Genomic DNA, 27,975 nt, shown 5'->3' on the forward strand with positions numbered 1-27,975 from the left:
CGAGGCGATATTCGCTATTTTTGTATTCATAAGATATTTATTTTATTTCATTTCAATCACGATTATGTTTGGCTTTAATTACAAAGCTTTGCGTATCAAATATTATCAATTGTGAAACTCAGGAAATTATTTTTGGTTTTATAAACTTTATTACAATTTTTATTCTTTTTACACTTTACTTTACTCAGAGGATCATTGAAAATAATAATAAGAAACTTTAAATTTTCGATTAAATTAAATTCTTGGAGATAAATAAGGAGGAGAAGTACGTCAACGACTTTAATACAAAATATTAAATTTTTTTACGGTGTTTAGAATGTTTCTGCATTAAAAAAAAACTCTGAAGACTTTTTCCGTCAAGATTAACGCATTAAAAACGTGACGGTAAATTAATGCTGCTTTTTATAATATATAATTAAAAGAAGAAGGAAAATTTTGTCTCTGGCGTATTTATTTGATAAAATGTTTTTTTATTTATTTATTTATTTTTTTTGTTAAATTTAGTATAATTGGAATGGTTTTGACCTGAATTTGTCCCTTCTGAAGGTTTCATATAATTTTTAGCGATAGTTAATTTATCATGATAATTTTTTCAGAGAAGTTCAAATTAGATTTAAATTGTTGCGTTAAATAAAATTTGTTTTTTAATTTTTTCTTATGCAAAAATTAAAAAAAATTTGTCCGTGCCATTTTTATTTTATAATAATGGTCAATGCAGGTTGTCAGTAATAATAATAATATTATGAAAAAAATGTCTTGACGTTAATAAAGTAAAAAAAAAAATTAACTAAGAGACAATTAAAATTCAGTGAAGGTCCTCGTTTTATTTGTTTGAAGAAAATCAATTTTGCTGTCTACTTGATGTTATTTGTCGGAAATTATACCTTTAAAAAAAAGTATTACTTAATTCTCAGCACGAGAGGAGGCAATTAAATAAACAACAATGTCCTGAATAGCTTCAAGTTCTTTCACTGAAGTTTGTTTTTCCAGAAGCACACTGGGCTGAAGTTTAAGATAAATAAAGCGTCGTTGGGTGACATTAGAGAAAAGAAAGCTGATAGTATTTTAAAAACACTGTCATCGTCTTCTTTAAACTAATAACGAGTCTTTCAGCACATTATATACAAAGACACTATTACTACTTAATTATTAGCTGAGTTAACATTAATTTTATGCAATGTATGCTTAGTTTTTAAAATTAAAAGTATCGGTTTTAAATTTTGCCACAGAGAGAATTAAAAATTATCCTCTAATTTTTTTTTTTATTTTTTTTTTATAACGCTAAAAATCTGCTAATTTTTTTTAAATTTAATCCCGTGAAAATAAGCAATAGTTATCTTATGAGCCAATTAAAATTTCATATAAAAAATCATCATCCTTAGTACTTGTTATTATACTCCATAATAACTGCTACAATTGAAATAAAAAATATTGCGATATTTTATTAAAGAAACTTCTAATAAATGATTACTAGTATTAATTAAAAAATTATAAAATTAATTATTTCATCACTGGAAAATTTAACTATCTTAAAAAATTTACCCAAAAAAATTCATATTGTAAATTATACAATTTAATTTTCTTCGTTGACTTTTTAATTAGAGTTTTTTTTAGATTACATTAAAGTACAGCTAAATTCACGAGGCCATAGTTAAAAAAACCCGACGCTTGACTTCACTCTTAGTTTTAAATAAAATTGACTTTATATATTAATTATAAAGCTGAAAAAACAAGTCTTTATCCGGTAATTTTATTAATCGAGTTTTCCACTACTGAAAAAATAAAACCGATCTAGATAAAGTGAGCGCAAACAATCTACAGCTAAAAAAGCACGTAAAAGTGATGGATTTAATTGAAAACAAATCCCACTGAAAATTTATATAACAGCCAAGTAAAAAAAAAAAAAAAATTAGTAACATCACCAATAAAATAAATAATTTAGTAAAAAAAAAATTTTTTTTGAAAATACATTAAAGTTTTAATTAATTCATAAAAGTGTTATTATTTAACTCATAAAGTTTACGAGTAAATAAAATAATAAATTGAAAAACTTTTTATAGCTCGTAAAAAAAGAAAATATCATAAAGCCATGTTGAATTATTGATAAAAAATACTTTATTAACTCCGCATAATTATTTTTGTGTTTTAGAAGACGAAAAGTTCTGGCTAACCGCAAAGAGGAAACTATAATCAGAGGAAATGATAAAGATAAATTTGATCGGAGTTTAACGACGGATTGATCCGAATGTCTTTCTATCTTACCTGGACAGGAAACAAGAAAACGTTCGAGATCGAGCGATTCATCATCGGAAATAGGAGAAAAGTTGGATTATTCTAAAAAGAAATAAAAACGTAAACAACATTTGAGATAGTAAAATCGTAAACCCACGCGAATGATGATACCTATCACATAAAATTCGAGTGATATGCCTTTTTTAGTTTATATGTCCGGAATAAAATACATCCGGAAAGTTTTCCGCCGAGGATGTAGATTTATCACAGATTAGTACTCAGTAGAAAGCTTGAGAAAAGCTCGTGGAAGATCAACCCGTCAAGTACACTTGCTGGACGTAAACTCTCGGCTAAAAGCTCGCCGATTACTGATACAGTGATATCACTCGCGTATCTCCTATCTCGTATTGTGGATTTAGTGGAAGAAATTTTGCTGCTTACAGTTTTGGGATCTGGAGATTAATCGGAGACGAGAAACTCGAAAATTAAAACCGAGTGATGAAGTAATCGAGCGGTCTTAGTTGCGCAGTTTGCGGAATCGCTTTTTTTAGTGCAAGTTGATCCTTGCAGTTTATCGAGATTGTAAAATTAAAGATAAAAAGGGATTTGAGGTTTGTAATTGAATTTCTATAGTGCTGTGGTTTTATTTTTATACTAATAAAAAAAAAAATATTTTTAGGAGAATTTTATTGATAATTGTTTTGAGTATATTTTTTTGTTTGAAAAATTTTGAATTGATCAAAGTTATTTTAATTTAATTAAAACAAAGCTATTAAATTTTTTTATTATTGTAAAATAGACAAATATTTTATAATAAAGACAATTCTTAATTGGTATTTTTTTTTTTATAAAAATCAATAAATTTAAAAGGAATTAAAAATAAAATTCAAAGACAAAAAAATATTTTTATCAATTTTTTTGAAGCTTCATTTAAAGGCAGTTTAAATTTTAATCAACAATAACTATTATGAAAATTAAGCGACTTAATTTTTCGCAAAAAACATGACGTTTAATTAATTTCTTTAGCATATTTAATCCACAACAAATTCGCCAGAACCAGAACACAAACAAAGCACAAAGTCGGTATGTTTTTAAAGGGCTGTTGTAGTCCAGAAAAAATCTCGATTACCTCTCAGTACATAGCGAGCTTATAAATACGGAATGTTGAATAAATTCTGATGTAAAAGAGTCGAGATCTGAAGGAAAGCTCAAAATACAAAGTATAAAGTACTCAAATGTTTTATTCTGTAAAATAGGAAGTGACTAGTGAGTATAATGGTAAAAAGTATAGACCGTAACAATGGCTAGCAAAGTGGTGGAAGGGTGTTTTGGTCAGACGTCAAAGTGATTAAAGCGTATAACCCGGATCGTTATAAATATTATAACAACAACAATAATAATAATAATAATAATAATAATAATAATAATAATAATAATAATAATAATAATAATAATAATAATAATACCAGTTCATAAAGCGGGAATTGATGTTTGTGTACGTGAATCGCGTGTATGTGAATAAGTCATGCTTGAAGGTAATATCGCGGGATGGACGAGCGAGCTGACGGTGATGCTCCACGGAATATCTTGCAATATTAGCAGCGGCGGTTTGTACACCTGTAACGAGCAATGTGGTGCCGGAATTAATATTAGTGACGCTGGAGGTCCCGGAGCCGGGCCCGGGGGGTTCATGCCTATTGATTATGACCACTTGTGCATGGCTGAACATGTCAACGGCACGAGCACTCATCACTATCACCAGCATCAGCTCCACCGTACTGGCGAGTTTGCCGTCGATGCTTATTTCGCTGGCGTACCTTATACCTCATTATTTTGTTGGCCCTGCAATTATTCCGGGTGCAATATCAACTTATCCCTTGTTATCAACGGCCTGGAAAACATCGAGAGCACTTACTTGTCCAGAATTTCAAAATTCATCGACTGTAACTCGACTTTTCTCAGCGATGTGAGTTTTTATTTCATTTTTAGGAATTATACGCGCTTAAGATATTTTAATAATTTTTTTCATGAGACTTTTTAATTAATCTCTATGAAAATTAATATACACATCGCCTTAGGGCGTATGAAAATTTTTTGTTCGCTCCAATCATTCTAAAAACGTTAGGAATATAAAATAATATAATGTAATTTAGGAATATAAAATAAAAATTCACTAAAAATATGAGAAATAAAATTTTTTAATTTAAGGTACCTACGGGTAATAAGGCCTGAGTGATAGAAATGCTATTTAAAATAACCGCTTCCTCTAAAGACTTCTCTAGTAGAAACGTCTAGCATAGAAATGTCGTTACAAGTTTACAGAGTGCCGATACAACGTTCCTTATCTTCGATATTTCATCATCCCTCATATGCTAAAATAGCGCAGAAGAATTCCTAAAAAACAATTTGAGTCAATGGTAAACATTTTTTACAATTTTATATTTAATAATTTAAAATCATTGTTCTAAATTTTATCAACATCTTAATAAGTATTGTTGCTCAATTTAAGTGATGATTGATCTCTAATATCAATTTTATCAAGTATAGTATAACTATTTCCAGTATGTATAACCCGTAGGCCTTATTACCCTATCGTAGTAAAATGAGGCTTATTCGCAAGGTTTTTGAAAAAATTTAATTTTGGGTTTGTTTATGATGAAAATTACCATTACTCCATTATATTTTATGGCTAATGGATTAATTTAAAAATTAATGATACATTGCAATAACTAAATGCAATATTTTTGATTTTTTTTTAAATCTCCCCTCGGCCTTATTACCCGCCGGTACCTTACATCGTTAAAACTTTTACTCCGATCAAAAATTTTTTCGAACAAATTTTTTAGCACACATAGTAAAAATTTTTCGTCATTGTATAGAGTGTAATATTCTACAAACAAATTTTAACACTCTACACAATGACGAAAAATTTTTTACTGTGAATTTTCCGCTCTACAAAAAAGGTCTTTTTTTAAAAATTTCAATATCCTCTAAGATATTTACAAATAACTGAAATTTGAAAGTATAATGACAGATTTTCTGTATATATACTTAAATACATGAACATTACAAAAATAAAATGTATTTTTTTGTAATTCTAAGTGCTTGTAATTATTTTATAAATACAAAATAATTTATTCGGTTGAATTTTTAGTAAAAAGACTCGTTTTTGAAAAATGATTATATAAAATTAGTATAATAAATGAATTTTCTGTGAAAGATTTTCGAATGCACGACAGTGGGAGATTCTTCGACAACGGAGAATCTGACAGTGTCATGCTCTAGACGAACGCGTCAGATCGAACTCCCGAAGAGCGGAAAAAGGTTCATGTGGACGTTTCTCTTTGTGGCGGTCTTCATAGTGGCTGGTGGTTTGGGAAACATTCTGGTATGCCTTGCGGTATGTCTTGATCGCCAGCTACACAATGTCACTAATTACTTCCTACTGTCACTCGCCGTTGCGGATCTTCTGGTCAGTCTTTTTGTTATGCCATTGGGCGCCATTCCGGGATTTCTTGGTAAGTTCTGTCTTTACTTTAATCAAAGTTTCATCAATTGTGCACTGATAGAAAAATTTTTCAATATTTGATAAGTTTTATTAACAAGTAATTAATTGTTTATTGAAAAAATTTAATAAACTATTGATTAAATTTGGTTTATTAATTTTTAATAAACATTTATTTAGAATATTTAATAAAAAGTGAGTGTAAAAATTTTGAATAATTATAATTAGATATTATTTTTAAATTTTTTAAATGTTTTATTTAATCAATTTAATCAAAAGTGAAAAAATAATTATTTAAAATTTTTTCTAAATAAATAAATAAATAATTATATTGACAATTAAAAAATTCTATCAGTGTAATTCAACCACACGATTGTTAAATATTAAAAAAATGCTTAATAATTAAAATTACCTGAGCTGAGCAATTAATAATCAAGTGTTTCCAATAAACAAATTAACTAAAAGTTAAATGAACGTGAGCTTGTTACAATCCGATAATTACATAATTAAATTACACATTTACAAATTAAAAGGTTTCAGTATGTACAAGTAGAACTTGGAAACTCAATTTCCCGCAGTAAATATTTTACTGTAACTACTGTTGCGTAATCATGTGCTTATTTTGATGCGGTAATTAGCGCTATCAATTACCGCGCCTCGGGCTTTAATATTTTATTTGGCTGTTAATTCTCTCAAAAAACAAAAGTATTGATCCGTTCAAAAGGATGACACAAAAGTTAATTAATAATTATTTTCCCCGAAGATAGCTACAAATTGAATTAACCTTTGCTCACGAAAAATCAACGTAAATATTGATTTCAATCAAAAAAACTAATAACCATAAATTTCGGAGCTTTTGTATTTGGTGATCCGAGTTTTTTTGTTGGGTTAAAACAAAAAAATGACTCAGCCTCGGGTGCATTGTATCACGAATATAACCAAAGAAAATAAAAAGCCGTGCGTGAATTTCCGGATTTATAAACACCAAATAAAAGACAAGAGATTTGTTAAAGACTGACTAAAGCTTGAAATAAAGGAATTCATTGTTGTGAAATCTGTTATGTTTGTCACTGTGACACAGAATAAGAAGCAACAAAGAAGATGGAACCGGTCTTTGTCTACGCGAGAATGACTTTTTAGCTTTTCACGACGACAAAACTCTGAGAGATTCTAGAAATAATTAAAACGATTTTTTTCATTACTTTTGACAATATCTTTTTGATGTTTACAAGCCTTCTTTTATCGCTCTTGTTATTAGTGTTGGTCTATATTAATAATAAGTAATCTCCATTATCATCTTTGAATAAATAAGAATTTTCATAGAGTGTAGGACGCTCATTGGAATTTTTTCATTAAGAACTGAGGAATTGCTATTATGAATGCTTTAACTCTACAGATTTTTTGACCTTTTTGAAAGTTCGTTTTTTTGTCAGCGGTTCTTAATTTGTAATTAAAATCAATCTTTGATAAAGATCCAATTTTTTTTTTTTTTTTTTTTTTTAAATGGAATGTTTTTAATCATCAAGAACTTTGCATCTAATAAAATTGGAATTTTTACTACTGATGTAATTACATTAAAAAAAAAAAAAAAAAAAAAAAAAATGAATTGATCAATGAGATTTAAAAAAAAAAAAAAAACCTAATTTATTTTTTGAAAGACTGACAGAATTTTTCTCATTTTTTAATTAGGCAAATTTTTTCAGTTGAGTAACAAGTAAAAAAAATTTCTTCAATTTTTTAAAAATTTATTCATAAGAAAAAAAGTTTTAATTTAATAAAAAATTCGACTTAAAAAAAAAAAAGAAATTTCTTTTTTTAAAAATAAAATTGTTTACTTGTTTACGGTCGAGATAAAAAATGTAACGATCCGAATTAAAACCAGGTCAAAAAATTTAAGCTAGTGTGTTTTGAAATGGGACAACCGTATTATTGGGCATTAGACTACCGAGTCTATAAATCAAAGGAATAAAATTATTCAAAGATAAAATAGTATTGTCGGGGTCAAGGAAAAACGAATAGAGACAAAGGACTCCCTTCAAAAAGTATTAATCAATAATAGATAAAACATAAAATTGTCCGTTTCAGCGGAGTATTTCACTCCGGTGGTTACAAACTCTCTTATAGGTGATAGCAAAATTCTTTTATTTTCTATTTATCACTACCATACATTCTCTGAATAGGAGTATTTACCAGTTTTGAAGACACACAAGCCGATAGGATCGATCCTGAGCCGTAAATCTACGTCAGAATAAGAAACGTATGTTTTTAAATTTTCCAGCATTTCTCCACGTTTTCACTCTGGCTCCGGCTTTGGTCTTTCGTGTTCGGGTTAACCAACACGCTTATATATCCTCTGATACCCAGCCAACCAGTCGCATCACGATGTGCCGTACTCGGGATAAAAATGAGAAATGGAATTCTAGGTTGTGAGAAATCAGATAACTAGACTATACGGGGTTTCAGTTACCAGATCTAATTTACGTTTGCGAACATTTTACTTGCTCAAAGTTATCTCTTATTTATTACAGGACATACAAAAAACTCAAACAAGTCCCCAAAATAAAAATAATCATCAAAGTTAAAACAATTATCTGAATTTTATGATTATAAAAATCTCCTGACTCCTGATAAATCTTTTAAAAGTGCAGACAATTATTACGATTGCTTAAATCGTGGAAATGTAAGTTTAAAAATGTCGCATTGTTCGCTAAAAATTCAAATCCCCGGAGCGTTGAGATTGAATTTCGCATTAGAGTGGCTGCTCCAAGTACTTGCAATGTAACTGCCAACATTTCCTCACCGGTCTCGTTTGAGAGCTCGTAAAACGGTCTCGACAAAGTGGATTAATTACCATCCAAGTTTTATATTGTTACACTGAAAATATTTCTTTACAACCAAAGTCGTCGGGACTACATGTAATTAAATGTAATGTAATATAATCTTAACATTTCACAGATTTATACTTCCATTCGGGTTTTATTTAATTTCATTATTTTTTTCTGCGGTTTATGTGAGCTTCAATTTACAGAAAAATTTTTTTTAATTAATTGGTTAATTGTTTGGATTTAAAACTTGGTCATAAAAAATCTAACAATGTTTTCATTTTTTTTTTTTTTTTTTTTTTTTTTCATAAAATTTGATAAATTTCTGTGATAGATTTTCGAAGCTACACCTCAGAGCCGATCTCTAATATGAATTTCCACGTACACTTTATGTCTACGGAACAAAAGAAAGAAACTAATCAATTGTCAAAAATGATATTTATTTATCTATATGCTCGAAGAAAAAATTACTTCGACCCCGGTGTTGAGGGGTGGTGTTTTTAGGGCAATTAACGTTGAAAATAAATCTAAAAATGATAAATCGAGTTTGTTTTTATGAGTAATGAAGAAAAATCCAATTTATAATTTACAGTGGCCACAAGGGAAGGTAAAATGAATATTCGCTCGAAAGCGTAGATAATATTTTCATTTTATCGGAAATGTGATAAGTGATTGAATTTTTTTGTATTGATAAAATGTTTATCAAACTATCGTGCGTCCATGCGAGTAATTAATATCAATTCCATTAAAAGTGTATACAAAAACACGATACCTGTATTACCGATAATTGAATTATTATTCACAATACAAATTAAGCGGGCTAATAAATTCATCGTATCAGTTGATAATATTATATATTAATATTGATATTTATTCAAATGAGTCGCAAGGATTTAAAGTTAATTTTGTCGAATATCGGATAAAGAAAAGAAGTGAGTTTTTATTCAAAAAAAGGAGCGTGAATTCGGGTATTTTTTTAACAATGTGACAGGCGAGCTGATGAAACCTGTTCTAGTTTCTATTCTATTTCCTGATTTTTGGAGAAGAGGTATCCCGCACCATCAAATATCGAATGGCAGCGGCATACAGAGTGCCGGTTACTATCTGCATCGTGTATAATGGATTAGGATGAGGATGAGGAGCATTGAGAAATTTAAGCGCGTATCTGACGTTGATGACGTTTCCACGAGTGATACTCGACGGCTGGTCTCCGCCCGTAAATATATGGATGATGTTAGTATCGATTATCAATGCATGTCAACTCGAGTTGAAAGATGTGTCAACAGCAACCAATTGGTCCATGCAGATCCAAGTGAACGGTTCTGACAGTACGAAATGTATAAACATTTATGTTTGGTTTATGATACTCTGATTATTTACTAATAAGTTGGGTTTGAATACTGATAAGGGTAATATCGATGACTAGTAGTGTTTATGGTATGGTTATTAGACCTTTTAAGTTTTTTTTTATTTAAGATTTATTTTTGACGAAAATTTTTTATTAATATTTATTTCTAAAAAAATTATTATTATTTATTTATTTATTTATAAGTCGCTAGATAACTACCAAGGTCTTCAGCAACTGCTATACAATTAAATTTAAAATTAAAAAAAAAAATATTATTACTTTATATTTTTTTAAAAAATTTATTTGCAGTAAAAAATTGTTAGTGACTCCGTGGAATCTTTCTTTGTTGAAAAAAAAAAAAATTCTACTAATCTGAATAGTTATAATACATTAAAAAAATTCTTTGAAAAAAATCAAAGTAAATATTTTATATTATAAAACATGAAAAAAAAAAAAAATATAAATCCCATTTTTTCTATTTATAATGATATACTTGACATTCCATATCTTATTCAATAAAGATACCTATATCCAGACTATAAATTTAATATAAGAGAGAAACCACACACTTAATAATAATATACCCTCACCTTTTCCAGCGCAACTCTATTCTACTAAAATAAGCTAATTTATACTCTCACAGATCCCGTCGTCGTAATTGACCTCCGACAATATAGCATGAAATCATAATTAGATCTAAAACTAGTGAAAAATTTAACAAAGCACCAGAAAATTTACATTTCACAAATTTAAACTGACAGATAAAGCCCATTTACTTCATTTGCAACGAAAACTTTGCTCTACATAAAGTTTTATTCACCTTTTCTCTTTCCCGTATTTCGTCTTCTATAAAAAACAACAAGTACAACAACAATAAAAATAAATTCTAATTCCGACTGTCGAAAATCACTAACAACAATTATCGCCAAGGGTTTAATATATTTATTATATTATATAGAGAATATAAAATTGGTCAGGGCTTTTCAATTATAATTTGTCACGAAAGTTTATCGATAAGCGTCAAGTGAACAATATTTTTTCATTCATTTAGATTTTTTGTCCACCGTTTATTCGTCAGTGATTTAAAAAAAGTCTATGAAAGTTTGAACAAGTTTTCCTGGGGTGTTAAAAGAAGTTAAGTACTTGAGAGGAAATATTAAATTTATCTATAGAGCAAGGAACATATGACAAATAATCATCAACAGATTGGACTTGAAGGGCCCGTTGAAAAGATTTTCTCTTTAAATTCATCTTAAAGCGTTCTTTTTAATTTTTTAAACATCATTTATTTTTATTCAAGTAACCTTTTCAATATATTAATTTAATTTTATAAAAAACTCAATTCTTCGGTAAATAAAACAAAACTATCGACCTAAAAAAAGTAAGGTACTATAAGTTGTAAATTAAAAATAAAAAAATTAAATGGAAAATTGTTGAATTGATTTGAAGATAATTGGAGACTATTTTATATTAAAAAATTCTTGGCGCGAATTTATGGCTCGCTTTGGATTGTATTTCTTTATCAGTCTAGTGTTTATTATATTATGTAAAGTTGAAGTACCTATGGAGAGTATATTTATTTATTTATTGAATTACTTGTCCCGGTAATGAGCTCGTTACGGCTCTTTAGAACAATTTATTTTTATAATTTAAATAAATGAAAATTATATTATTTTGTAATAAAAAAAATCGTAAAATTTTTAAGCCAAGAATTATTTTTGTTATTTTGTAAAGAAATAAATATTTTATCTTAAAATTATTAAGAAAAGAAAGCTCTTGTAGTATCATTTAATTTAAAAATCCTACCATTTACAATAAAATATTCCATTTCTTTAGAATAAATATAATAAAAAATTTTATTGAAATATTCATTGATACAGGAGATGGATAATCAATTTAAAAGTATTAAATAGATTTAAGAAGTCAAAGAATCGTGAATGGGTCAATAACTTATTAAAAATAAAAGAAGGAATTTTATGAAAAAAATTGACATCGAGTAGGAAAAAAAATAAAAATATTAAATACTAAGAAGTCAAAGGCTCGCTCCCATTTGTATTGTAATAAGAGTAAATGGTATTATCCTTAAAATGACATACATTGAAAACTCGATGGGTAGTTAAATGAATTCTTCGATAAAAGCATCCTCTATAACGATGTCAGAAGTCCAATCGAAATGCTGATTTCGCTTTGTTCTTTCCAACACATACATATAATACACACTCTTATATAAAGCCATCAAGAATTCATTTTACAAAATACCTAAACCACTCAGTCGTCTTCATCTAGTACCCCCCCCCCCTCCCTCATTCTTCGTCTTTCAACCTTTTTTTCAAACATATTTACTTTTTAAATCATCCTATTTACGGTAATAAAAATTTAACCAGCTCTTTAAATTCCTTCACTGAGAAATATTAATTTATCTTCGTCTTTATTTTCAAAATAACCCTGATTAAAAAAAAATTCTAAATAATTTTAAAGCTTTTCTTTGAAATAAATTTTTTCTTTTATGGAATATTAAAATTGTAAATTGTTTTGAATTTTTTTTTTCCCAACCAGAGAAATAATTTCTCTTTAAATTGTTTGTATTGCGTATGTACGTAGTTGTTTCTTCAGTTGACTGATAAATGGATCAAAAATAAATCGTCTAATGTTCAATTTATTCATGCGATTGAAAATGACAACCTAGAAATTTATACACTCGGATACGCGCGATCAATTCCTTCGATATATATGAAATTACTTATACAATAGATCGGTATTTTATTTTATCTTCAAATTTCGAATATAATACGACACTAATCGCTTCAATACGGAAAGCTTCACGAGAGGAAGTTTGTCGGCAATATTAACCGGGTATTAAACTTTTATTCATGTACTTCTCGACTACTTATTATTCCACTATTTTTTAAACGCTGAGAGCGATTTGCGAACAAAAATTTTTTATATTGAAAACGATGCAATTTAAATTACATCTTAATTAGTTTTCGACAGTATGCGATGCGTTCTATTCGATTGGTATTCGCTAAATATTTTTAATAAGTTAAAATTTTAATAATAAAAAAATTTAACCGCGAATTGATTTAATTTAAATTAAAAATTAAAAATATTTTGTATTATTTAACGTCTAAAAATTAAAAATGTATATTTTTTTTTTATAGTGGTTTTATATTCCGATTTTCTCGAGTGAGAATTTAGTATTGACATATGTGAAGAAAGTACTGAAACATCAAGATAAATGTACGATAAAAAATATCGAAATCACTAAAAAATTTATATTGAAAAACGTGACAATGCACGGATGGATAAACGAATAAAAGAAGTTATCCGCGATAGAAATAGTAAAGTGTCAGATAAGATAAAAGAAACATGAAGAAATACAATATATTGAATAGAATAAAGTGATTTCATTTTATATAATAATAAAAAATAAATGATACTTTTATTCCATCAAAAATTTCATTGGAGTTCATACGTGTACGATAATAAGTGGCCCTGATAATTCGGTTAACTTTCGTGTAATCAGAAAACCAAAAATAGAATCAATAAGTGAGCTTATTTGTTACTTTTGCCGCGTGGATGCTTTTACGCTACCAATATTATGTAATAACAATAACAAATATGTGTAGGGAATGGAACAATAAAGTCTTTAATACCCTTTGAGAACTCAACAATTTTCTTTATTCTTTTCTTTAAATCCCAAGCATTTACCCGCGATTTAAGTTACTTACTTTTATTTTGTTCGTTTCAATTCTTTACTTGCAATTGACAATACCGTCGAGAATGTCAACTCTAAGCTTTCAGAAAGCCACAGTAGTATAATATAATACACTTATCTATTTGAATATTTTTACTGGAGTAAAAAATTACATCTAACTTTTATTTAAAATTTTTTTTTGTTAGAGCGAAATGTTGGACATTTAAAAGAAATATTAATCAAAAAATTGGCTTGAACTAAATGAAAAAATAACGAAATTTTTTGAGTGAAAATTTTGAAAAAGTCAAAGCTTTGATGAGACCATTAATCAAGATTTTACAAATTTAAACAAAAAGTTAAACGAATATTGCATTTGACGTTTACAAAAAAAAAGTAGATTGAATTTTTGGATGTAACCTAGATTACACTTGCGGGTTGTATTCGCGAAGTGGATTAAGGCGAAAGTCATGAACAAATAAAATGAGAGAGGATAAATAGCAACGAACAAACCAGAAAATAGTCCGAGAGTGGCTTTTGTTCGTTCTCAGTTTTCAGTTTTCCGAGCGCTTGGACTTTGAGGATGTACGAAACTAGGAAATAAAAATCTCCTTTTTTGTTTGTACTTAGATTCGGTAAATTTCCGCAGAGTTACGTCTACGACTACAAAATAGTCTAAAAAAATAAAAATTTATAAATTTATTTTTTCGCTAAGTGACTCAGTTAAAAAGGCATAGTAGACTCTAATATCTGGTTTGAATGGAGCTGTAGTTTATCGCAGTACTAAATCACCAAAAATAATCACGACCGTTATTTCTGTTATCCAGAAATATGCTAACGTAAATGTCCATTTGTGTATTATTCACCGGGCCATTTGCTATCTGAATCAGAATCTGCTTTTCAGTAACAATGATAGTACTTTAATAATTGGTTTCAAGTCGTAAAACTATTAAATCGAGACTGCTAATGGATGTGCATTCCGACTCGTACTCGTTCAATGGTCTTATTTCACTTCACGACATCGTACTACTTCAAATTGTACGATATTATCATGCATACGCTATATGGCTTATTTAAATGTTCAGAAAAGTATCAAAGAATTTGATATGTCCATATTGGATACATTAATTTGTTAATAAGATCAGAATTCACTGTTTTAGAAAAAAATTATTTTACTCTCATAAGAAGCCTATTTGTTATTACTTTTTATTTATTTATTTATTTTTTTTAACTAATTATTATTTCGAGTCGGTTTCAAGTTATGACTTTTTTATTAACAGAATTTAGTTAACTATTACTCCGATCTCTGTCTTATACACTAGAAAAAAAAAAATTGAAAAATTATTGAAAGTTAAAAAATAAAATTTTTTATACATTCTGTAAGAAGTACTTTTGAAAACAGTAATATCATTACTTCAAGCTGTAATTTACAATTTTATTTTTTCGCAATGACACGATAATTGACATACAACCCGATCGGAAAATTCTTTCACAGAATGTTATACAAAATTACATCACATATTTTTAATGAATTTTAATGAATTATTCAACGAAGTATTTTCCACGTGCGTAAGCATCCACGCGCGTAATTATAAGCTCCATCGACAGGTATCTACTCGAACAAAAAAAATACAAACAAACACTAGCAGCTGGAGGGAAAACTAGAGCGGCGTTTTTCGCACCGTGTTCGTATCGAATCAATCTCTTGTACAAAACACGTCCAATAAATCACAACTAAACGTTTATCTCCTATTATCTGGATATTTCACCAGAAATATTCACTGCTGAGTAATTAGCGTGAATATCCGATGAATTTCAACAGAGATGTTTCTCTCATTTTTTTTTTCAACGGCAATTTTTTTTAGAAAACTTTTAACTAATTATTCAAATATTCTTTTTTCCTTTCACGAAAAATCCTGGCACGATTTTTCAGTGATCAATCAAGCGAATGATTGGATGAATGTTAAAAGAAGTCTCATTAGCAATATAAAGAAACAATAATTTATGATCGATTATTGATACCTGATATTTGGTAAATGACAACTGATGACTGATAAGTGCAAGTGAAATCAATTTGCAATTGAGACTAATTGCTCCTTGAAATTCAATACGTTCTTCATCGACTGATTATTGTAGATATTAAAGTACAAATTTAAAACATTTAATTTCGTTCGTTTGAGAGATTTTTTATTCACTTTCAATTGTCAATTATTGATTAATGAATAAAATAATTCATCAGCTTTATTTTTCTGAAATCTAATTCAGAATTTTAATCCTACAAATATGAGTCGAAATATAAACAAAAGTGTCCCAATTTATACTGAACGTTATTGGCAAACTTTCAGTTGGATTTAACTGTAACTTTTTTGAAGCGACATATGAAAAGTTTTACCGATAAGCATTTACTTCAAAAATGGATTTATCTAGTTTACAATAAGCGCCTGTTCATGTGTGTATAATTTTTACAAAGCAATAAATATGGAAAAAAAAAAAATAATTCATATAACGTCATCAATGTCAAATGATTTTAACTTAAATTCTTTAAAACCGTTTGAATATGTTTGCTAACAAATTCGAGGACGTAAAACCGTGGGAGCAAATTTGTGGGTGTAACTCGGTTGTTAAAACCGTCGATGTGAAAGTTATTGGATCTACCAATTTACAGTAAATAATTCGTGCATTTTTGTGTTCACTTTTTTACTAATTTAAAATTTTTATGATTAATTGTAAATTCATTGCGTTGAATTTTTAATTAAAAGAAAAATAAAAATTTGTCGTTCTATTCCCAATGCAATAGCAAACTTTTAGTGAATAATTTTTAAAAGCATCAAGTCTTCGTCAAAAGTTTCTTGAATGAATTACAAAAGATTTGAATTTCAAAAACTTTCCTTTGAAGTAAAAGAATAGATTCTGTTTCTTGTTAAGATAATAACTGACAACTTTACTTCCGAGTATGGAATTTTTTGCAGTAGAACTAAAATTTCGAGGTATGTACATGAAGATACTAGTGGAAAACTCAGGGAAATTTATGTACAAAGAGCTATTGATTATACTACTGTCTTAGACACTTCCTATAGGTATTCGATAATCTATAAACAGTAAATTGGGATATTGACCGACGTAAACTCCACCAATAAACACTTCCCAACTACATTGCTTGTCTCATCAGTAAGATATTACAAGCCGTAAAATAATCGATGAGAGTTCATAAATAAGGAGTTAACTGTCCGTTTTATTTATTGCAAATTTTAATGTAAATATTTAAAAACTCTCTTTTAATATTTTCAATTTTTATTGACAAAAATTAAAATTTTAAAGCAGAAATTTAATAAATAAAATAAAAATTTTAAAGCGGGAAATTTTTTTAATAAATTTAACGGCATTCAATCAATTTTCCGATTTTTCATGACCAAATATAAAACCACTGAATTTTTTCATCAACTTTATTAAACGTTTATCGAATAATGGCTTAGTTAACCAACATCCTGATCGTATATGTGAATTTAAAATTTTAATAAACATATAAACCGTAACGAGGAGCATTAAGGGATAAAAACAACCGTTTAAAAATTCAATATACTGAAAACTGAACGAATCCGTGAAAGATATACAACAAACGGAAATGGAAATCTAAAAAAATAAAATCGTGCTTCTGGAATTGAAAATCTACGTACTTTATTTTTCAATTCTCTTTTCACTGTAAAACAGAATAGAAAAATATTTGACACTCTACTAAGTAGATATTATAAAAAATTCATTTAAAATCTCATTTAAGCTAAATCAATCATATACTCGAGACAAAGAGAATATAAAGAAGATAATATAGTTAAAATAAGGTAAAAATAGTGAAAGTTAATTGTAATTAAATAAAATAATGAACTATTAAGATATTTAAGCGAAGGTACGACGATGTTCATGCACAATTAACTGCTTCGTAAGTGCAGTATTTCACAAGTAATTCCGCTTAATGTATAATAGATTATGCGAATTTATGGATTCGATATAAATTTTAAACTTGTTAGATACTACGGACATAAATTTTTGGCAATTCTATTATATGATTTTAATTTTTTACATATTTTAATGAACTAACTAATCATCTATATTATTAAGAGAATAAGCGAAATTTTGTGGCCAGTGTATTTATATTATAAAATGGGTTTTTATGGTTAAATTTGGTATCGTTGAAAAGGTCTTGATCTGAAGTTGTGCCTGTTCAATGTTTCATATGCTTTTTTAAAATAGTATATTTATGATAAGCTTTCGAAGTAGTTATAAATAGATTCGAGTTGAGCAAAAAACAAAATTTGTTTATTTATTTATTTTATTTTACACAGTAAAAAATTTTTCGTCATTTTGTAAAGTGTTAAAATTTTTGTGTTGAATATTACACTCTACACAATGACGAAAAATTTTTTACTGTGTATACGCGTTAATTTTGTTATATGTCAAAAATTAATTTATATCATTAAGAGAGTAAGAAAAATTTAGTAACGGGTATATCTTTATCGTAAATTGGGTTTGATATTTTTTTCAGCGATAGGTATTTATGATTTAAATAATAGAGAAAAAGGAAAATTTTGTGACGAGCATATTATTATTTTTAAAGAAATTTTTATAGTTTAATTTGGTATCATCAGAAAGGTAGAGACAAGAGTTAGTGCCTTTTAGTGTTATATTTTTTTTAGTAGTCAATTTTTTATGTTAAGTTTTTCGACGAATTTTTAATAGTTTTTTAGTTCTATAGATTTGTTCAGTCATATTTGTCCATTAAATTATTTGTAATTGATCCTGTGATAGCACTATCATTTTTAAAATTTATTTAAAAGGACCTAAACTAATAGTGTCATTATAAATATAAAAAAATCATTAAGCCAAAGCTTTCTCATTCATAATTCGTAAATCTCAGCAGTCGCATAGTGACTGCACGTTGGTAGTAATTGAATAATATATTATAAGCCAAAAAAAGTACTAAAGTATTTATAATAAATTATTTCGCAAAAAAATCATCTCCACTGGTTAAATTTTATTGAGCCAAAAAAATTTTATTATTTCAAATAATTCTTTTTTACTGTCAAATAATTATTTAGATGAAAAAAAATTGATCAAAGTTTAAAATCGACTAAAAATTGAAGAAGATATTATTAATAATAATAATGATAGATGTTTCATAATTTTTGAAGTGTAAACTATTATGCAGACAGTTGTGCTGGAGAAAAACTATTATCTACGGTAGTAATGCATTTAAATTAGTGATTAGAGAGGAAAGGTCTGAGGTAATAACGATTCAATCTACACGCTTAATTAAACGCAATTGTATTTTAGTAAATTGTCTTCGAGCTGTTGACGTGTACAACTTAACTGAACTGAGAACGCCGTCTGCAGAGAATTGATTCATGCAAACGTAATTGTTCGTTAATCACAACAGAGTGTATTTATTATCACTTTTTCTTGACGGATAAAATTTTTCAAGCTACTATACTTGAATGTATAATTGTAATTATGGGTGATTATAATTATCATGTGTGTTACTAATGAACCGAGGGTTTATTATATGAAATTTAATAACTTAAGAGTTTATGCCCTAGAACGTGCCCTCCTTATCCGGGGTCGTAATTAGAATGTCAGTTAAATTTACTTCGTTTATGTTTGAGTACGTCCTTCGGTAATCAAAAGTGTAAGCGTGGTTTATCCACTGTTAATTTATTAGAGACCTTGGCGATATTCATGCTTGTACATTTATTACATTTATGATTTGCATTTATTGTGACTGTTAATTTGTCATTTTTAATTATCAAAAAGATCAAAATTATAATTTGAATCTTTTTTTTTATTTTTTAAGGTTTTTTAAAATAACTTTCAAATTCTCCGACTAATCAACTTAAAATCTTGTATACACTGTTTGTACTTAAAAAACTGCGTCGAGTACTGTCAAAAAAATAAAAATCGAATCACGCGTCTAAAAGATATTGCAGTTTGAAGTTTTTAAAAAAAAGACCAGCTCTGAAAAATAAGTCATTAGTAGATTTTTAAAGTTCAAAATTTATGCAATAAAAGTCTTTTTTATTTTATTTCCTATGAAATTTATGAATCGAAGGACAATAATCTAAAAGCCAATAATTTAAAAGAGATTCAAAAGTTTCAAGAGTTTAATAAAAATTAAAATCAATAAAAATACATTTCCAACTATAAAATTTTGTCGACAATAGTACGATATTTATTCTTTCAACATAAACAGGATTTTCTGATCATTCAGTTCTTGGCATAAAAAGTCCAAGAATAAAATACCCAGAGAATAAAATACTCGGAAAGAAATAAGTTGAGAAATTTTCACTCTCTGCATCAACTTATTTCTATTATAATTTCATTGTCGACTTTTCGATCATCCACTTTTGTCACCCGTCACCGGTTCTTAGTTTACGACTTCTTCTTTGCAGAGAAGTTACTTACGAGTTTTTGTACTTTATACGATGCTCACTTAATGCAATCACAAAGCGTTAAGAATTGTCTGACGGAAAAATTATTCTTTCACTCGATTACTTCAAATGCTATGGGAGCCTAAATCAATTGCTTTTATCTTAAGAATTTTTAAATAATAATATTAATGATTAAATAAATTAACTAAATGCTTTTATTTTCATTAACTAAAAAATGATTAATTAGTTAATCCTTTTTATTTTTCAGGATATTGGCCTTTTGGGGAAATTTGGTGCAATGTTTACGTTACATGCGATGTACTCGCGTGTTCCTCGAGCATATTGCACATGTGTTTTATTTCGCTAGGTCGATATCTCGGCGTAAGGAGACCGGTAGAGACACGACGTGACTCAACGATGCGATCTAATGCATTTAAAATAGCAGCTGTTTGGTGTCTAGCCTTGCTTGTGTCCAGTTCAATTACAGTATTAGGTAAATTTATTCATTTTTTTATTCAATATTTCTGATTTACTTTGAAAAAAAAAAAAAAAAAAAAAAAAAAAAAAAAATTACATTCTCTCCAGAGAATTTTTATTTAAAAATTAAAAAACATCATTAAAAAAAAATATAAAAATTCACTAGTTAATTAAAAGCATTAGAGAAATATTTAATCTCCTTTGAGCTTGAATTAATTAGCAAAAAAGCTAAATTAAAAATATCGCTAAATCACAACACTTGTGTGATAAAGTGACCACAAGCATTACCGGTCTCTGTTAGCGAGAGCGAGGTTGCCAAAATTAAGCCCGAGCGCTTCTGTCCTCCAGCCGACCGCTGGCCATGGATGTAATCCTGGCAACGTCACAACTCGAAATGCATTGCGACATATCTCCCGTGAGGTTGCTAAAGTCATTATGTTAGTTCGCGTCAGTCGGTCATCACGGGTTAATCTGCTGAATTATAACTTTCTTATCACTTTTGCAACCCATTCTAGTCGTGGTCCGTGGCGAAAAAAGTGCTCCCGCGGGCTAGTCCTTAGGTCGTAGATGGTTGATAGTTTCGGTCAAAATTATATTACCGAAATTTTATTTTAGTAATGTAACATGATAATAATGTAAGTAAACTACTAAGCTCGGAGAAGCATCTGGTTGAACAGTAATCTCATTAAATTTATAAGCTTGTATCAGAAGTAACTCTAACAAGGATAACCAAATTAATTCGGTCATGCGAGACTTTTATTGCAGACTATTAATCTCTTTAATTGATGTTTCTGAACCAAAGTTTATGCACTAATATATCTGCATATGGAGGAAATTCAGTAATTCTGGTCAATTTCAACCCTGTAGTAATTTAATAAAGGACCATCAATATTTCCCATAAAGTTTACTTTGATTACTTAAAAGACTATTTGTTTGATATTATTTTATAAGAATTTTTGATTGATAAAATATTTTTTCCAAATTAAAAAATTTAATTTCTTGAAAAATTTTAAGTAGCATGATCTTTAAAAATGTTTACATTGGATAGCAATGTGTTTTCGGCCCAAAAATAAATTATTATTCTTGGCTTACTCACGCGGAAATGTATGTTGAAAACAAGTACAACATACGTATTCGCCAAAAAAAAATATGTACAATAGATTTTACACATATGTTGACAGTAGTACTGACATTTATTTCAATTTACGTCTAAGCTAGCGGAAAAACTTGCTAAATCTTAAATAAAAATGAATTAATGAATCTAATCAAAGTCCTGAATGATTTATTAAGTCTCCGTAAGTGAATTTATAAATTTTAGCAGTGTAGGCAATTACAGTTTTAATGCAAAGTAAGAATTTTATTTCTTTTTTTTTTTTTTTTAGGATTGATAAATCCAATTAATATAATGCCAAGATCGGATATATGTATGATAAATAATCGAGCTTTCTTCGTATTTGGTTCGTTGGTAGCGTTTTACATACCAATGATGGTAATGGTAATCACTTACGTCCTAACTGTTCAGTTACTGCGTAAGAAAGCCCGGTTCATTGATAAGCAAACCATGGGCGACGAATTTAGGAGGCTTGGAGGGAGGTATTCCTCAACAAAATCACATCATACCCACTCCAGGCCTACTTCTAGTGCACTGTCTTCTAGACAACTGTGGAGGTTTTCTGGTGGAAGCACCACTGGCAATAGGTAAGCTTTAAAATATTTTTTTTTTTTAATTAAATCAATGTTAAAAAATTAAAAAATCGTTTAAAAAAAATCCTAACTAGATTTTTTATGTTTAAATAATAAATTTTATTATTTCAATAAATTTTACAATTACATGCTTTTCTATACGAAATATGTTTAATGGCCTCGAAAGCGCGAAAAGAAACCGATTTCTCACCGACAGTCACACATTAAGATTTATTTATTTAAAACAAAAACAAAGAATCGGAAATCCGTCAGCACGTTAGTATTTATATGACTCTACTAAAATATCCCATAAATCATCAGAACTGAGAATCAGAAGGAACTAAGTCTCCAGACTGAAGCGTTCTCGATCGATAGGCACCCCGTGTACCCATATCGGATGAGTTAACAAATTCGTCCATCATTCATTTATTAATAGATCTATTTCCCTTTATGACATTTCCATTACCGCGTTAGTTGGCTATTAATGATCGACGGATTACTTTTTTAAATATTTTTAACATTGATTATTCAGTCATTTTTACGGCTCCACTATTTTTCACAATTTTTTAAAATTGAACTCGATAGCAAACTTTTAAAATTTGAAAAATTATTATGTGAACTAATTTTATCACAAAAATTATATTTAATTTTTTAATTCTACACTGAAAGGAAAATTAACGATTCAAGAGAAAATAATCTTGAGTCAAGAAAAATTTTTCATGAAAAATTCAGAACTATTTTTAAACTGTAAAATTATGTAACCTATTTTCGTAGAAAAAAACATTTATCGTACTTGATACGATTTTTTAGAGAGTTATTTAAATAAGAAAAAGTTTTGTTCACTATTTCAGAATAGACATGTCATATGGATTAACTTTGTAAGTAGTTTGTTAGTTGGAAAAGTGGATCTCTGAGTAAAAGATATCATACTCCCACAAAGTTACGGTACAATTTACTTTTACTTAGATTTTATTTAATATTTTTAAAACGGAAATGAAATGCGAGAAGCAAGGGGTGGATTCTCAATTCTAATAATCTGATATCAAGTCAAGTTTAATAAATATGTAAAAGTAGAGTATGATTAACTGATTATAAGAAAAGTTTTTCTATTTATGAACATATATTGTACATATGAAGAAGTCAGTACAGTTGGACTAAATTTCGGATGCATTATGTTAATAGCCGGGGTACGAGCACGTCACCATCAAGCTGCGAACTTAATGGAATTACTCAAGAGACGGATGTGGACTCAACTCTACAACTGCAAGTACGCAGGTGCATCAGCAAGACCGATCAGGCGACACAAACTCCGGAAAATATTGCGCGTGAGACGAGAAACTTCCGACTTAGATCTCTCAAACTTCACCTCAACGTCGCGCCAACAAATCTAAATCTCAGGTAAATTGTTATGCACCTCTCTTCCACCATCTACTTTTATCTCTAGTTTGTTCCGCTGGAATTGTTTGGTTAGTATTGATAGATTGAAAAGAGTAAAAGTGAATACATAAAATGAAATTGTTTTGGTTCTTTTTTTTTGTTTTTAATCAGGGAAATATTCTCAGGTATTTATGATAGAAAATTTAAATCATTTTATTAATTAAAAATATCTTTAGGTTTTAAATTATAATTTTTAGTTGAAGTTTTCGAATCGAACTTTTTATTCAAGTCTAAAAAAATATTTATTAATAATTAATAAATATTTATTACAAGTGAATAAATTGTACTTAATGAATGATTTGTTACACAGAAAAAAAAATTAATTTGAATCAAGAAAAAAATTCTTGAGCCAAGAAAATCATTTTTGAAAAATTTCATTGTCTTGGATCAAGAAAAAAAAATTCTTGAATCAAGTAAAATTTACTTAAACCAAGAAAAATTTCTTAAGAATTTTTCTACTTGAATAAAGATGATGAAATTCTCCAAAATTATTTCTTGATTCAAATAAATTTTTTTATATGTGGATTATTAAATATTTTTTACTTCTTAATAAATATTTATTAATTGTCGATAAATCCCAATAAATAATTTACTAACTTTCATTAATTATTTATTGAATTATCGAATATTAAAAAATCATTTATTAACAATTAATAAGAGTAATTAAATATTAACAAGTCATTATATCAATTAAATCATTGAACAAATATGATAATTGATCCTGACCGATTTAATAACAGATTAATCATTAAACAACGAAAACAGCAAAGATTACGTATGTAAAAGAACAGATAGACCCGTAACAAAAGTTAGGGTATGATAAATGAGAGAATAGGTCGTCAGTAATTGAATTACTTGCGAACACATCGGTCACGAAAGTACGAACTTGCTAGAATTCCAAAATCGATCCGAGAACACTCAAGTGAGGCAACTCAACTCAACTCTAATACTAATACGGAGTCCGGAGATGCTCATCCTAGCTCGCATTACTACTCAGTACAACTCAGCAGTGGACTCTCAAGAACATTCTTGTGTCATGTTAATTCGGGTTATCCTTTATATATCAACAGAAGTTGCCTGTCTTGAATCCATACACTCTCATCCACTCCTATCTAAACTCGACTCGAATCCTCTTCGGAACTCTACGAATGGGATTACACTGCTACGGAATTCAAAACTTTTAAACTTTACCGGCTGTGTTCATTACTATTTAATGCTTTAATTATAAATATAAACCTTTATTTCTGTTACAACTTTTATAATAATTAATTTAATTACTAAGAAATTCATTGTGATGGAAAAAATAATGAAACAAAGAAAAGCGATCGCTAAACGAAGTATTCAAACTTTTTGTAAATTTTAGAGGAGTAATCCGATAGTTGGAAAGTTTTAAAACTAATTACATTATGGAGCTTTAAATGAAACTTACGAATGTCTAATTATTTTAATAACAATAGATTTGCAGAGCGAGCAATTAATTTCAAATTATAATTCGGATTTAATTGATAGAAATTCAAAAAACAATTAAAGAGGGAAAATTAATTTAGAAATTTCAAAAAATTAAACTTCAAAGTTCAAATAAAATAATTTTAAGATTCAAAAATTAGGATTAGTTTTTCATCCATAAAACAATAATAAAAATTTTAATTTTGAGCCTTACAAAAGGATATTTTACCCTTAATAAGTTCAAAAAAAAATTATAAAAATTCTCTAGTTAATTGACAGCATTAAAAAAAATATTTAAAAGTTGAATTAAGTATTTGAAAACTAATTAAAATTTTTCAAATAATTCAATAGTTAATAATAACATAATTTATCAGAAATGTTAACAGGTTTCTACAAGGAAGATCTAAGCGATCACCGGCGGCAAACGCAGTCGCGACGGAACAAAAAGCCAGCAAAGTCTTGGGCTTAGTATTTTTCACATTTGTCTTTTGCTGGGCGCCATTCTTCATCCTAAACATTTTCTTCGCAGCGTGTCCGAATTGCAAAGTGCCAAACCACGTGGTCGACACCTGCCTTTGGCTCGGTTACGTTTCCTCTACAATCAACCCCATCATTTACACCGTGTTCAATCAGACGTTTCGCGCCGCATTCATACGCTTACTTAAGTGTAAATGTTATAGGTATTATTTTATTCAATAATTATTTCTTCATAAAAAAATTTTGCTTGAATTTTTTTTTCTCTAAATTAAAAAATAAATTTTTTCTGGTTACAGATATGCCCGATTGCCACGTTACCGTTCAGTTAACGAAGGACGGCCGGCTCTCCCGGGTATGTGTACTCCCTCTAGTGCATTGCCTCTTGCAATAGGCCTCCAAAGCACACCTCTACTCACACCCTCAGTGATTCCAACAGTGACACCAGCTTCTGGAAGCTCTCGTGTTACCGAAATCACTCAGACAACATTTAGTGTTCTACCGCACGACACTTTTATTGATGACGAGTGTGATCAAAAGTGTTGAATGTTAATATTATTATTAATTATAAAATAAGAAGATAAAAACATTGAGACATTAAAACCCTTTTAAGTGTGTCGTTAATAAAGCCATCGAACTATCAAATTTAAAATAAAAATGTTCCTTGGTAATTAAGAGCTGGTGTGTATCATTAATCACCCTTGAGGGGTTATACGATCTTAGAAGACCGAAAAAAGCGATTTTTTTATTATTTTTTCTGAAGAGAATTTTTAATTGATTGATATGAGAATTGATATTCACAAAATAATTATTTTTAATTTTATTACTAAGTTCTTTTTTTTACAAATAATGATTTTTCTAGCTACTGTAGACAATTTTCGGAATTCTTCTAAAACCATTTTATCGAAATTAAAAAATCTAAACAAATTTCACTAATTTAACCCTAGACTGGTCACCCAATGAGCGTGACGCCGCCTAACAACTACTCAACCGATAGAAACTCGCTATAGTGCGAGCAAGAAACTAAAAAAGAGGTGACCAGTCTAGGGTTAAGATATTATCCAGTGATTAATCAAAGGGATTATCAACATGTCTATTTTCAACAAATTGCCGGGTAAAAAAAAATTAACAAATTAAAAAAAAAAAAAGAGGTAATTTTCGGGAATTTTTTTGACAGGGAAAATTAAGGAGTTTGGGATCGGATTTTTTTTTATTTTATTAAAGGTACATTAAAGATTATCACCCTAAATTTTTATTAAAAAATATTTAATTATTACAAAGTTATTAACAATCTCGTAGAGCAATAGAAAAAATTTCCCCCTCCATGGTCGGTTTGATAACTCAAAAACGGATCATCTGAAAATAAAAAAAAGGGGAAATTTTTTCTAGTGCTCTACGAGATCGTTAATAACTTTGCAATAATTCAATATTAAAAAAAAAAAAATTTAGAGTAATAATCTTCTAAAAAATTCCCGAAAATCTTCTTTTTTTTTTTCGATCGTTACAGTGGTATTCCTCCTTAAATTGTTTATAAAATTCTAGAATACTTATCGGAATTATTAATCCTTGAATCAATTACTGGAAAATCTAATTTCAAAATTAGAAACTGATTTTATTAGCGGTTGTTCGATAAATTTTGTTCACCGACTTGGAAAATCGAGTTTTGAGAAGAAGACGTTTAAACTTGTTCGGGTTCAGTCCAATTGAAGTTTTAACGCTCCGATTAGACTTCACAAATATTTGGATAACTTTGAGACTACTTATCCAATTGGCATTAAATTTTCTGTGTACGAACTTAAGTATATGTACATTACAAAAAATTGATTTTTTAAAAATTCCAAGCACGTATAACTTCTCAATCACTACTTCACTACTTCAACTTGTTTGTTGACTTTGTTAATGGGATTATTTATCCCCTAAATATAATATATGATATATAATATTAAATATGTATAAGAGTATTTATATTATTTATTTGTCCGAAAATATGTTACTGGCTGGACAGTATTATAAATTTTTTATAAAAAATAAATTTATCGGAGATTATATTAACTATAAAATTGTTCGCGTTTGCCAAGTTCGATGACTTTTATTTTATTTAAGTTTATTACCGCGGGAACAAGAGACTAGTTTTTTCGTTATTTTTTCTATTCCAAATCTAGATGTTAATGAAAGTGCGTCACGGCCATTAAAAATAATGAGAGCCATTGGGATTGGGGAGTTTTTTTTTTATGTAAATTACTGAAGTAAATATATATTTGTGATGAGCGATGGTCGATACCGACGTTAATTATTTGCTGTTCAATTCTCGGTTAATATTTGTTTGAAATTTTAAATTGTTTATGTTGTATAGTTTTGTGTCATTTTTGTTTGTCAAGTTTTTTATTTAAATAAAAAGTTATAATTATTATAAATTTATGGTTTGTTGATTTTCAGCCTGGAGT

The 27,975-nt window shown here is 28.4% G+C and overlaps 1 protein-coding gene across 2 annotated transcripts; it reads left to right on the forward strand.

Moving 5' to 3' along the window:
• The first annotated feature begins 3,181 nt into the window (after positions 1–3,181).
• On the forward strand, positions 3,182–27,970 carry 5-ht2a (5-hydroxytryptamine receptor 2A). Of its 2 annotated transcripts, none has more exons than XM_074253572.1 (7): positions 3,182–4,198; positions 5,453–5,750; positions 20,283–20,507; positions 21,874–22,189; positions 23,357–23,572; positions 25,432–25,737; positions 25,831–27,970. In XM_074253572.1, the coding sequence occupies exons 1-7, from the start codon at positions 3,758–3,760 to the stop codon at positions 26,075–26,077; spliced, it is 2,049 nt and encodes a 682-aa protein (XP_074109673.1). In that variant the 5' UTR covers positions 3,182–3,757; the 3' UTR covers positions 26,078–27,970. The 2 variants fall into 2 exon arrangements, with proteins under 2 accessions (XP_074109673.1, XP_074109674.1); XM_074253573.1 differs by having other exon boundaries at positions 25,444–25,737.
• Positions 27,971–27,975: the final 5 nt, after the last annotated feature.

This window comes from Cotesia typhae, unplaced genomic scaffold (assembly GCF_013202065.1).
Source record: "Cotesia typhae breed Kobodo isofemale line unplaced genomic scaffold, CoteBio_Ctyphae scaffold_13, whole genome shotgun sequence".
Classification (NCBI taxonomy): Eukaryota; Metazoa; Arthropoda; class Insecta; order Hymenoptera; family Braconidae; genus Cotesia; species Cotesia typhae.